Consider the following 13,800-nt stretch of genomic DNA (forward strand, 5'->3'; position numbering starts at 1 on the left):
TCAGGAGAGCAGCTTCACCAGCAGCAGCCCAGTCAGGCCAGGCAGGTAGAGGGCAAAGGAGAATTTCCCCAGAGCCAGGCTGGCTCCATTGGGGGTGGAAGGGTTTGTTTTGGGGAGGGTGGTGTTTGTAGGGGAGTGGGTGGGGGTGAGGGTATTAGCGGGGCTGGTGGTTGTGCGAGGGAGGATGGTGGGTATTTTCTCCGCCGGAACGGAGGTCCCCCATAAAAAGAGGTATCTGTAGACTGCAGAAATCAGGATGGTTTCACCTTTAATCTCTCTTGTGGACTCAGTACCGCAGCCTTTCCCAGTAAATGCTGAAATAGTTGAACCTGAGGGAGGAAACCAGCCTGTTATGAGGCGGGGGCAGCTCTGGTTCCTTCTCTGCCCCCAGAACCTCTGTCTCCACCATCCAGCGGTTCCCGCCTCTGCCCCCCGGTCCCACCCTCCCGGTGCTCTCGCTGTAACCGGCCACGGCAGGCCGGGCGTCTGGTCCCCTCTTGCCTCCCCCGCGCCCCTTTCTGCAGCTCCACAAGAGACTGAAGCTGGAGTTTGGATCCCAGCTGATGGCCCGGGGGCGGCTCCTTCCCCAGCGCGCGGCCCCCCGAGGAACACGCCCGGCTCTCAGCGTCCCCGGCAGCCCCGACCGCTCGGTTCACTTATTTTATAAACACCCCAAAGCGCTGGGAGTCCTGGACACACACGGAGAACAGGAGCTTCCGCACTGAGCAATGGCTTCGCTCCACCTTAAACATACAGGGAGTGGGGTCTAGTGGTCAGAGCAGTGGGGGCTGGGAGCCAGGACTCCTGGGTTCTCTCCCCAGCTCGGCATCACTGACATAACAACCCTTCCCATGGCAAGAGACCGTGTTGTCGTAACTCCAGGAGCCGGGCGGCATCACTGAGCCGGGGGAGCTGGTGAGGAAGGGAAAACTTCCAAGTTCCTCTCTCCTTCCCTCTGGCCAAAACCCCCCTTGGCCGCCCCCACCCGCCCAAGGGCCCAGCACGGACTCTAGGTTTCACCAGTTCTCTGGGGAGTTCCCGAGGCCTGAGATTCCCGGGGGAGCTCCCGCACTGCGGCCAGCTGGCAGAATTTACCTTTCACTTGGTACCCAATGAAATGCAGGCAGTAGGTCTCGTCCCCGGTACAAGGGGTGATGGTGCTGTTGCAGACAGTGAAGTTCAGAGCAAAGCAGGTGGGGCACTGCAGGCCGTTCTCGGTGGTGCTCCCCGTGGGCACTGAGAACCGAGAGAGAGCGAGACGGTTACAGGGTGGGTTAAACCTCGTTCAAACCCCTCGTCTGTGCCCTGCATTGCCCGAGCGCGTGAAGGCCCCACCCCCAGCCCGACGGCATTTCTCCGTCTGTCTGTGACACCACCATCTGTGAACGCCACAGCCGATCGGTTCCAGGCCCCAGCGAGTTTGAAGTGGAGCCTGACAGGCTCAGGGAGGTTTCCATTTGAGCCCATCCCGGCTGCTGCCCCCTCTCTCGCCTGCAGCCCTCGCCCATCTGATTTCACATGGGCCCCGACTGCTCCACCCACCCCCGGTCTGGAGACCCGCCAGCTACGGCCATTTCAATGGCGGCAGAAATGACGTTCGAGTGAATGGACAACAAAGGGGAGAAACGGTAACAAATACAATCGTGCCGGGGCTTGTCCACATGAACCATTCGACTGTAGTAAGGGGATCCGGGGTGTAAGGATCTGCCGGGGTGTGAATCGACCCTGCGCCAGCCTGCCACGGCCCAGCTGTCCACATGCGCCCTGCTGACGCGCGTGAACCCTTCATTCATGTGCTTTAAGCTAGTGCCCTTGCAACGCGCTCGAACGGCCACGTGCGTCGGCAGGGGGCTCGCGGAGAGCTGCAGTCACGCCCCAGCTCAGCGCCGTCCAAACTGTTCCTGTGGACAAGCCATGAAACAGGGACAGTAAAAACAGACCCACAACTTACCTTCCAGTGCGCCCGAGTTACAGTTATCTGCGTCGTTGCATCGTGTGGAGTTGATCCTCAGATACTGGCCATTCCCAACAGTGAACGAGATGGGGACTTTTATGTCACTTTTATAGCTACTCAGACACTGTTTGTAGAAGAACGGGCTCCTTGTCCCATCTTTGTTAAAGACAGAAAACCAAAACAGAAAACAAGAGACTCAGAGGGAAATCTCAAGTAACAGCAGTGAGGTTATTTTACCTCCATGTTTGTCCTGGGGCAACAGCTGCTGGGATCCTGTGTCCAGTTTGGGGCCCACAATTCAAGAAATTAAAGAGGAACCCGGGTCTCAACTACACCCCAAATTGCAACAGCTAGCCTGAGATTAAAGGGTTTTGTGTGTGGATAGTAGGGGGAGGTGGAGGTGTTAGAGCTAAACCTCGGGTCACAGCCCATGTTAACTCTGTAGTGAAGCCGTAACCTGTGTGGGTGGAAGTTTGAATAAACCCATGTGTGACTGTGCTGGGAAAATTTCCTGAGTGTGGTCAGAGAGAGAGAGAGAGAGAGAGATGGGTGTATGGAGATAGATAGTTAGATAGATGGATAAAGACAGACTATGTTAAAGCTGACAGTGCGCTATTCATCCTTCTTACAGGGTAAATGGAAGGAGCCATTTACTCTCTTTAATTCAATGGAAGGATGAACAAAAATGGGTCTGTAACTATGGTTTTCATTTTCAAAGGGCAAATGTTGAGAAGTTAAGGGAACTAGTGAAATCCGCCGGCCTGAATTGCTCAGGGAGTTTAACATGGAGAAGGTTTTGAATGTCTTTAAATCAAATGGGCAAAATCTACCTTGAATTTGCATCCCAAGCAAGGGGAAAAACTTGTAAGGCCAGGCTCCAGCCCTGAGTAGATGACTAATAGCTTCAGACAGGTAACACTGGGAGCAAGCCGACGGTGTACAAGGGATCTCAGTGCCAATTTCCTGTTTTTAACATGATTCAGAACGTGCATTTCCACCCAAAGCAGCTTCGCTTTTTGCAGCGCAGCCGTCCATTGTGGAGATGAAAACTGAGTGAAATCTTGGCCCCACTGAAGTGAGTGGGAGATTTGCAATTTGGGGCTAGGATTTCGAACCACCGTGTCTTCCAGTTGCGACATAAGACACTGTAACGTTGCCTGAACAAATCAAGCGTCGAGCCCAGACTGAGTGTTGTGTGCCGGGGGGATGTGCTTTGTGGATGGATTGTGCTGGGGTTGGCCTTAGTGATGAGGATGGTGACAGAGTGCGGGGTGGGATGTGCTTGGGGTGACGGCAATGTCACCTACCCAGTGTAATATCTTCTGCCACGGAGAGGCAGCCACCAGTAGCCTTGTTTTCTTGGCAGGTTCCTACAGCCGTATCACAGGTCTCCTCTAGGCCAGAGCACACTTTGCATGTCAGGGTCGCAGCTGGAGAAAGAAGAAGAAGAAGTGTTTCTTTCTTACTGTTGTGTAACAGTGTCGTCGCTGATATGTCCGTTAGCCTGAGTCTTCATAAGAACGGCCAGACTGGGTCAGACCAAAGGTCCATCTAGCCCAGTGTCCTGTCTTCTGACAGTGGCCAATGCCAGGTGCTCCAGAGGGAATGAACAGAACAGGGAATCATCAAGTGATCCATCCCCTGTCACCCATTCCCAGCTTCCGGCAAACAGAGGCTGGGGACACCATCCCTGCCCATCCCTGACCTATCCTCCATGAACTTATCTAGTTCTTTTTTGAACCCTGTTGCAGCTTGGCCTTCACAACATCTTCTGGCAATGAGTTCCACAGGTTGACTGTGCGCTGTGTGAAGAAATACTTCCTTTTGTTTGTTTTCAACCTGCAGCCTATTAATTTAATTGGGTGACCCCTAGTTCTTGTGTTATGCGAAGGAATAAATAACACTTCCTTATTTACTTTCTCCATGCCAGTCATGATTTTATAGACCTCTAAAATATCATAGAATCAGAGAATCAGAGAAGATTAGGTTTGGAAGAGACCTCAGGAGGTCATCTAGTCCAACCCCCTGCTCAAAACAGGACCAAATCCAAAAAAATCATCATAGCCAGGGCTTTGTGAAGTTGGGCCTTAAAAACCTCAAAGGATGGAGATTCCACCCCCTCCGTAGGGAACCCAATGCAGCGCTTCACCACCCTCCTAGTGAAATAGTGTTTCCTACTATCTAACCTAGACCTCCCCCACTGCAACTTGAGACCATTGCTCCTCGTTCTGTCATCTGCCACCACTGAGAACAGCTGAGCTCCATCCTCTTTGGAACCCCCCTTCAGGTAGCTGAAGGCTGCTATCGAATCTCCCATCACTCTTCTCTTCTGCAGATGAAATAAGCCCAGGTCCCTCAGCCTCCCCTTGTAAGTCATGTGCCCCAGCCCCCTAATCATTTTCGTTGCCCTCCGCTGGACTCTCTCCAATTTGTCCACATCCCTTCTGTAGTGGGGGGCCCAAAACTGGACCCAGTACTCCAGATGTGGCCTCACCTTTGCCGAATAGAGGGGAATAATCACTTCCCTCCATCTGCTGGCAACGCTCCGACTAATGCAGCCCAATATGCCCTTATCCCCATTTAGTCGTCTCTTTTCCAAACTGAAAATTCCGTTTTATTAATCTCTCCTCATACAGAAGCTGTCCCATACCCCTAATCATTTTTGTAACCCTTTTCTGTACCTTTTCCAATTCCAGTATAGCTTTTCTGAGATGGGGTGACCACATCTGCACACAGTGTTCAAGATGTGGGTGTCCCATGGATTTATAGAGAGGCAACATGCTATTGTCTGTCCTATTATTTGTCCCTTTCTTCATGATTCCCAGCATTCTGTTCGCTTTTTTGACTGTCGCTGCACATGGAGTGGAGGTTTTCAGAGAACCATCCACAGTGACTCCAAGATCTTTCTTGAGCGGTAACAGCTAATTTAGACCCCATCATTGTATATGCATAGTTGGGATTACATTTCCCCATGTGCATTACTTTGCATTTATCAACACTGAATTTCCTTTGCCATTTTGTTGCCCAGTCACCCAGTTCTGAGAGACCCTTTTGTAGCTCTTCACAGTCTGTCTGGGACTTTACTATCTTGAGTAGTTTTGTATTGTCTGCAAGTTTTGCCACCTCATTGTTTACCCCTTTTTCCAGATCGTTTATGAATATGGTGAATAGGACTGGGCCCAGTGCAGACCCCTGGGGACACCACTATTTACCTCTCTCCCTTCTGAAAACTGACCATTTCTTCCTACCCTTTGCTTCCTATCTTGTAACCAGTTACCGACCCATGAGAGAACCTTCCCTCTTATCCCATGACAGCTTACTTTGCTTAAGAGCCTTTGGTGAGGGACCTTGTCAAAGGCTTTCTGAAAATCTAAGTACATTATATCCACTGGGTCCCATTTGTCCACATGCTTGTTGACCCCCTCAAAGAATTCTAGGAGATGGGTGAGGCGTGATTTCCCTTTATAAAAACCATGTTGACTCTTCTCCAACAAATCATGTTCATCTCTGTGTCTGACAGTTCTGTTCATTACTACAGTTTCAACCAGTTTGCCCAGTACTGAAGTCAGACTTACCAGCCTATAACTACCAGGATCACCTCTCGAGTCTTCTTTAAAAATTGGCATCACATTAGCTACCCTCCCGTCATCTGGTACAGAAGCTGATTTAAATAATAGGTTCCATACCACCGTTAGTCGTATATCCGCAATTTGACATTTGAGTTCCTTCAGACCTCTTGGGTGAATCCCCTCTGGTCCTGGTGAGTTATTACTCTTCAGTTTATCAGTTTGTTCCAAAACCTCCTCTAATGAAACCTCAATCTGGGACAGTTCCTCAGATCTGTCACCTAAAAAGAATGGCTCAGGTTTGGGAATTTCTCTCACGTCCTCAGCCGTGAAGACCGATGCAAAGAATTCATTTAGTTTCTCTGCAATGGCCTTATCCTCCTTGAGTGCTCCTTTAGCACCTCGACCGTCCAGTGGCCTCGCTGGTTGTTTAGAAGCTTCCTGCTTCTGATTTGCTTAAACAAATTTTTGCTGTTACTTTTTGAGTCTTTGGCTAGCTGGTCTTCAAATTATTTTTTTGGCTTCCTAATTATATTTTTACACTTCATTTGCCAGAGTTTATGCTCCTTTCTATTTTCCTCACTAGGATTTAACTTCCACTTTTTAAAGGATGCCTTTTTGCCTCTCGCTGCTTCTTTTACTTTATTGTTTAGCCACGGTGGCTCTTCTTTGGTTCTCTTACCATGTTTTTTAATTTGGGGGATACATTTAAGTTGAGCCTCTATTATGGTGTCCCTAAAAAGTCCCCATGCAGCTTGCAGGGATTTCACGTTTGGCATGGTACCTTTTAACTAACTTCCTCATTTTTGTGTAGCTCCCCTTTCTGAAATGAAATGCAACCGTGGTGGGCTGCTTTGGTGTTTACCCTGTCACAGGGATGTTAAATTTAATTATATTATGGTCACTATTACCAAGCGCTTCAGTTATATTCACCCCTTGGACTGGATCCTGTGCTCCACTGAGAATTTCCTCTCTCCTTGTGGGTTCCAGGACCAGCTGCTCCAAGAAGCCGCCATCTAAGGTGTCAAGAAACTTTATCTCTGCAGCCCGTCCTGAGGTGACCTGGACCCAGTCAACAGGGGGATAGTTGAAATCCCCCGTTATTACTGAGTTTTTAATTTTGATAGCCTCTCTAATCTCCCTGAGCATTTTACAGTCACTATCACCATCCTGGCCAGGTGGTCGGTAATATCTCCCTACTGCTATAGTCGTATTATTCAAGCATGGAATTACAATTCATGGAGTTTCTATGGGAGAGTTTGGTTCATTTAAGATTTTTACTTCGTTTGACTCTACGCTTTCTTTCACATATAGGGCCCCCCCCCCCACCAACACCACCTGCTCCAAACAAACCGAAAACTTAACGGACCCAATTTCCTCCAGGACACTCAGTAACTGTGCAGTTTCAGGCACTGAGCCAGCAGTAGCCGGGGGGGACTAATTGGGGACGGGTCAAAGGGATGGTGCTTTCCCCAAGCTCTGCCCACAAAATAAGCTCTGCCCACCCCAGATGTGGCTCCTGTTGTGTATTCACAGTACTGGCGAGTCGCTCCCTTCGCAGTGTGCGCTGGCTGAGTCCATTGCACCCGCCCGGGGTTCCTGGCAGCCCCCCATGGTCCTCACAAACACCTCGCGTGTCCCTCCCACCCTGTTTGATTTCAGGGATGCCATGTAAAGCCGGCCCCCCCCATGCCTCATGCTAGCGGCTCTGTGTACCCCGCATTCCCCATCCCCCCCTACCAGGGTCCCCCAATTCACTCCCATGCCAGGAGCTCTGGGTGCCCCCCATTTGCCCTCCCCTGTACCAGGGTACCCCCTTCTCCCTCCATGCCATGTGTGCTCCCCATTCCTTCCCCCCCCCACCATCATCCTTGTTTCTATCTGGGAGATCAGCTGCTCAGGATGTAACATGTTAAGCTGCATGGGGATGCTGGGCAGAGCTGGGCGGGGGGTGGGTGGTGATGGGCTGGAAGATGTCAATGGTGCCACCAACCAGTTCTTTGATCTGCACAGAGTTACAGAGGGGGTTGAAGGTCTGGCTGGGCTGGCCAGACACCAACGGCTCTGTGTGACCCCAATTTCCCTCTTCCGGTTTTCTGATTTCCCCCCAAATCAATGTGGTTCTGCCCATGTCTAGAACACCCCCTGACATTCTGGAGTTAATGGAAAGTAGCGTTCAAAAGTTATTTGGTTGCACAGAAGAAATAGGGAAAGGCCACTGAGGTGAGTGCAGCCAGGCTCTCTGGGCTGCCAGCTGGCCAGCAGAGGGGTCTGGCAGAAGGGTTTGGGGTGCAGAAGCCAGCTGTCGTGGACATTGCTCCCCGTTGGGAAGGCTCTCTGATGACAGGTCCCCCAGGTTTACAACCCGGCTACACAGCCCTTAGTCTTTGGGATATAAAGGTGGCTTAAGGTAAAGCCAACTTTGCACACATCCCACTGGAATAGCCCAGCCGTTCGCAATCTGTGGGGAATGGGAAGGATGGAAATTGCCAGGCAAAAAACAGAACAAAAGGACGATCATTGTCCCATGTTCCCCAAATTACCATTGATACAAGTGGCATTGACCACAGCACATGGACATGCTGGGGACCTCTTGGGGACATGTAAGTTTGAAGAATTTCTTCCCTTCAGTCCTTATGTACAGCGCCCTGCACACAAGCTGTGTGAGTGCAGCAGCTTCACACCTTTTCTTTTAGAGAGGTGTAGATTTTCAGGCTCTGATGCTGATCTAGTCTGAGCTCCAGCCTAGCCCAAGCCAGAGAACCTCTCCCAGCCATTCTGCCATCCAGCCCATATCTGATGGTTCAGCTACAACCAGTCTTTTAGAAAGGCATCCAATCCCAATGTACAGAGTCCAAAGGATGGAGAATCTGCCTTGTCTCTTGAGAAGCTGCTGACAGAATTAATTCCACCTTCGATCGGTCTAAATTCAACTCCCAGCCATGAGATCTCTTTCTGCCTCTGTTTGCTCGGTTGGAGAGCCCTCTGCTACCGGACATTGTAGGCCTGATTCCAGGTCACACTCAGTCCCCTAGCAGTGTAATTTACTCCTCTATTGAGTCCCCTTTGTGCTGCCAAAGCAATGCAGAGGGGCCTTCATGGAAATAAGAATCCAGGGCAGTGTCCAGTCACGGTGTCCCTCGGGCCTGCTCTACACTGTACAGTTAAGTTGATATAGCTGTGGCCCCTGGGAGGAAGAGGAACCACACCGTGAGTGCTGCATCTAGGCCAGCCCAACCCCTGGAGCAGATGCGGCTGGGCTGGTGGGTGAATGCTTCCCTCGGCCTGGCTACTGTGAGTTCCTAGAAGGATGGAAAAACCCCGTCCATTGGCCCAGCTACAGCGCTGGGACACGACAGCAGCCGTAGTGTAGACAGGGCCCTGTACCCCACACAGAGCTAATCCCCCCTCCCTGCACAGGCTGGATGTTCCCCTGACTGGGGCTCCGGGGGGTATAAAGGGTCCAAGCCCAGGAGGGGTTAGACGGCCACAGAAGCAGGTGACTCACGTGGGGAAGTTTGTGCATTCGTCGTAGCTAGGAGAGCAGGGAGAAGGCAGAGGAGGAAGGAAACCATCCTGGTGCTGGGAGGCCCACGGGGCTGGGCTCGGAGCCGAACGGGGCCTTCTCCCGGCTGACACAGCGAGCTCTGCCTGAGGGGAGAGGAGAGAGTCAAGACCGAAATGAGGCGGGAAAGGGAATTCCAGCCGAAATTTGGGCAGAGGAGCACCAGGCAACGGAGTCACACAAATAACCAATTCTGTGCTTCACTGCCAGTTCCAAAAGATCGGGTGGGAAATCGTTTTGGGTTGGCCCAAAATTCTCGTCCAACTGCAAAGCCGAACGAAAAATGATTTTGGTTCATTTTCAAGCATTTAGAAAGATTTTAAAATTGGATGAAATAGAAATGCTGCCATCAATTCTGAAATGAAAAGACATTTTGAGTTGGAAAAAATCCAGAACGTCTAATTCGGGAAATGTCCAGACAAAACATTTCCATTTTTTCAAGGTGTTTTTTCTCGGATTTTTTTTCAGCTGCAGCAATGTGGCGAAATTGACACAAATTTGCAAAATGTCTCACTCGCCCTGAACCTGCGTTTTTCAGTGGAGAAACGTTTCGGTCGAAAAATTTCTCCCAGCTCCCTCCTGCCACTGACATGCCTGGAAAAACAGAGTGGGAACTGCAGGGTAGAGTCCTGCATAGGCCTGGTTTTCAAATCCCACTCCGACCCGCCCCCAAACTGTTTCTTGCATTTTTATTTCTCTCCCAGCTGCAAAAACCTTAGATCCCGCAAATCCTACAAGAGAGAGAGATTCCCTCATGCCACTTTTAAAGAAAATAGTGTGGTTAATATATTATACATATATTATAGTCAGACATAATTCTTACTGCTAAAAGTATAAAACAAATCTTCCTTAAACCATGTAAAAAGTTATTTAAGTGCTGTTATAATGGACATCAAATCGCTTTCTATCCTTTGCTTAAATTTAAGTAGAAACACTTTTATTTTTAAAAAGCCAACTTGCTTTCTATTGCTGAAATTCTACTGATGACAAGCTGCTGCCCTGTGTTTTCCCGCATATTACCGCAGTCGGCTTTCTTTGCCCACCCAATCCCACCTGCAACAAAGCACTTTTACCCGCTCCTGCTATTATAGCAGCAGGTCCTGTGGGTCCCGTGGGATCCCAGTCCTGCTGCAGAGCTCTAGCCTGGCCCAGGTTTCACTCCCTCCTCCGTATTTTCTCCAGGTCTGCACCGTCCCTTGTGACATGGGGCGACCGGCATGGCCTGTGGGGCGCCAGGGACAGAGCATCCTGCCAATCTGCAGAGGGGCCCTACAGTGTTTCCACATTATCTCCACCCCCTTGGGCGGCTTCTTTGCTTTCCTCTTCTGCAGCGAGCTGAAGTGTCCATTGATCCTCCTGCGGGGACACTCCAGTCCCTTCCCTGGATCAGCCGGGTTCAGTTAGAACCTGTCAGGTCTCGGAGGCTTCAGACCCCCGCCCTGCCCATGTGCATTACTTTGCATTGACCAAAACTCAACTTCATCTGCCATCGCGTTGCCCATTGACTCAGCTCCTTTCGATCTCCCTCAAGTTCCCGACTAACCTCAATATGTTGCCTTCTCTGCAGATTTCACCACCTCCTCGCTCACCCCCCGTCAGATCATCTGAGTACCGTGAAGGCTGGGTCTAGCACAGAGCCTGGAGGCCTCCACTTTTAAGCTTTTGCCATCACACAAAATTCCCTTGAATTCTGGCTCTGTTTTCTAGAGACACAAGGTGGGGGGAAGAGACGAGCTTCTGAGCGACACCGAGCTCTGCTGTGGGTCAGCGTTGCTCAACAGCTCGTGTCTCAGCCCAGCAGAAGCTGGTCCAATAAAAGCTTTTCCCTCCCCGACCTTGTCTCTCTAATATCCCGGGACCCAAATGGCTACAAGAACGCTGCAAACTCCTGTTTTCTGGCTGTTGTCCTGTTTCTGCTCCATGACGGTCCATTGCCTCCCACCCCAGGACGGCTTCGATTCCTTCCTGCCGTACAGCGAGGGACTGTGCCGAAGGCTTTTTGACAGTCCACATCAAGTACATCGAGTGGTTCATCTCTGCTCCCTAAACCTGGGACGTTCAAAGCAGCCAAAGGGAGACCGAGACCCGACTCCCAGGGAGTTTCAGCAGACACTGCCCCCCTCGCCGCTGGTTTTTCCTTTGAAAATCTCCCTATTTCATTCCCCCACCACTCCAGGAGTGAGACTTCTTTTCCCTTGCACAGACTGAGCCGCTTTATCCCGGCTCTGTCGTCGTCATGGGGTTTTGCAGCGGGAGCGTGCACCTGAGATATATCTCCAGCCTTTACCCGCTTTGCAGCAGACCAGGGAAGATTACAAGGGATAATATAACACGGCTTAAAAACTCTTACCTTCAGGTGCAAAATAGTCCAGTTCACCTCCAATTTCTCTGTAAATTGAAGAGATGCACTAACCTGTCTAGCACGGCCCCTTTCCTCTCTATATAGGCCAAAGACAGAATTGGACGTAATTGGGTGTAATGATTTACTGAAAGCAACATGCAATACGACCATCATGCCTGGCCACTCCCTCTTTAAGTACAATTCAGACCGACTCTTTCTCAACCCATCAGCTTGTGTTTTATAGAACTTGTCTCGTAAAGTCTCCTGGTTCGTGCAACAGAGTTAAGAGATGATACTCAGCTCAGTCACAAGGGTAGAGGTGCGACTGTTTGCACATTGGAGGTGTTTAGCCAGATCATGAGATGGTGTGGATCATAGAGAGAGGGCAAATTCACAGCAGCCGGGGATCTGTCCAATAGAGCTAGGGCCAATTGACACCAGCCCAGGATCTGGTTCCATTTACTCATTAGGACAGCTGCCCTCTCACGCCCAGAACAGGTTGTTAAATTCCTTCTCCTTAAATTGGACAAACATTCATTGGTGACACATATTCTTATCCGCCCCATGTCAAGGGCGTTGTGTCCAACTGGGTCTCGTGCCCGTGATGTCGCGCCCGGCTGGGGGAATTTAGTTACAGAATAACTGAGCGGAGAAGTGCGTTTCGGCCTTGGTTGTATTTCAAGCCAGTTTTGCTCCCTGAGGTTGTCGAGATGGGTAGGGGGCTTCCAGATGGAATCCAGGTGTTAGGATCTGCAGGAGTCTAAAGAGAGGGGGTGGTTGGAGAGCGACTGGTGAACAGTGCGATGGAAAACCTGGGGATTAGTTATATCAATGCATTAATGCAAGGCTCAGATTCAATTGGTAGGTGGTGATTCTGTATCGGTGCCTCACCAAGTTTGCAGCCTTGTTCTCTAGAATCTCGGCTGTCATTGAAAACACAAGAGTGAGGGGAATGGGAAAGTCCCCCACAAACCTTTTTCAAAAGCTCTTTCGGTTTAGATAGTTTTAGGCGGTTGCCTTTTCTAAAAGGGGCAACAACTGGTTTTATTTAAAACTGTCTCCGTAACCCATTTTCCATACCTTCAGAGAATTTGAGGGGTTGACATCAGCAGGTCTGGTATGTATAGTTCTGTGAAAGCTCCGGTTGTCACTCTTTATAAACTCAGGTAACACGTTAGGTAGCGACCTGGGCTGTGGGATGCAGAATGTCTCCACATCTGAATTTGTAAAGTTCTGTTAAATGGCCCCACACCCCCCACATCATGCCACTTTAGCAATCTGCTTAAAGTTTGGTTGAGAAATTCTTTTCTCTGACCTGTGTATAATTTTTGAGGCAGGCAACCTTCACTGCAAACAGCTTTAAAGGCCATGGTACTTCACTGCCCATTTTATCTTTGAGGCCTAAGGCCCAGGCTCATGTAGAGAGACTGTCTATTGCTGTTAAGATATACTTAAAATCACTGTAAAACTCCAGAGTAAAACTCCAGACATGGGGGGCGTGGGGAAGGGTTCCATCCTAGACCCTGGCATTACACCTCTTCTGATTAGTAGATGTTTCCCTTCTGGAATGCTCTAAGGGGGGCTGAAACCCCCTTGGTGAGGGGGGAGTTCTTAGAGGGGTCACAGAGCCCTCTTTTCGGGTGGGTCACCCCATCCCAGAACCTGTCCTAATTGGTCAAATCTACTCTCAGGGAGGTCCTGTGGGGCTGAAAATCACCCCACTTGGTACAGAATGGCGGGGGGAGTTTACAGAGGGGTCACATGCCATCCCTTCCTTCTGGTTATGTGTCCATCTTGACCCCAGAAATAATACCCCAGGGGCTGAGTTTTACGGTGACAAGTGGGTGGAGCCTGAGAGTAAAAGAGGCGGGTGCAATGTTTGATTGATGTTGTCACACTTGTACTACTTATCTATCCCCATACACCTCCTCTGTCTATCTCGAAAGATCTCCAGGGCAGGACTGTGTCAACATGTCTGTGCAGCACCTGACACAACTGGGGCCGCAATCTAGTCAGAGTCTGGGCAGAACTTGGCACAACGCATTCCTGATCTCTAGGTACTACCCTAGTACGTTTCTTGACAAAGCCCTGTTTGGCATGATTTAATTGGGGATCGGTCCTGCTTTGGGCCGGGAGTTGGACTAGATGACCTCCTGAGGTTCCTTCCAAGACTGATATTCTATGATTCTTTCTCTCTTACATGCCAAGGGACCACAGATCCCTCCGGGCTAGGATAGCACTGAAGTGCAGCCACCTCTGGGGTGGGGGTGAACCCCAGCCTGGGGAATATCTAATGACAGCAATGTTTAGGAGATGGACCCTGGAAGATTAAATATCCTCAGAGGGGAGCCCAGTCACTTTAACAGAGACAAGG

General features: G+C 50.2%; 1 protein-coding gene across 1 annotated transcript; it reads right to left on the minus strand.

The window, feature by feature from the left end:
* LOC140902792 (phospholipase A2 inhibitor and Ly6/PLAUR domain-containing protein-like) lies at window positions 1-9,095 on the minus strand. Its single transcript, XM_073323264.1, has 5 exons — window positions 9,029-9,095; window positions 3,262-3,384; window positions 1,952-2,110; window positions 1,096-1,236; window positions 1-329 (listed from the first exon to the last, which is right to left on the minus strand). Exons 1-5 carry the CDS (start codon window positions 9,093-9,095, stop codon window positions 1-3), a joined length of 819 nt encoding a protein of 272 aa, XP_073179365.1.
* Window positions 9,096-13,800: the final 4,705 nt, after the last annotated feature.

The sequence above is a fragment of the Lepidochelys kempii genome, chromosome 24 (genome assembly GCF_965140265.1).
Source record: "Lepidochelys kempii isolate rLepKem1 chromosome 24, rLepKem1.hap2, whole genome shotgun sequence".
In the NCBI taxonomy this organism is placed as follows: domain Eukaryota; kingdom Metazoa; phylum Chordata; order Testudines; family Cheloniidae; genus Lepidochelys; species Lepidochelys kempii.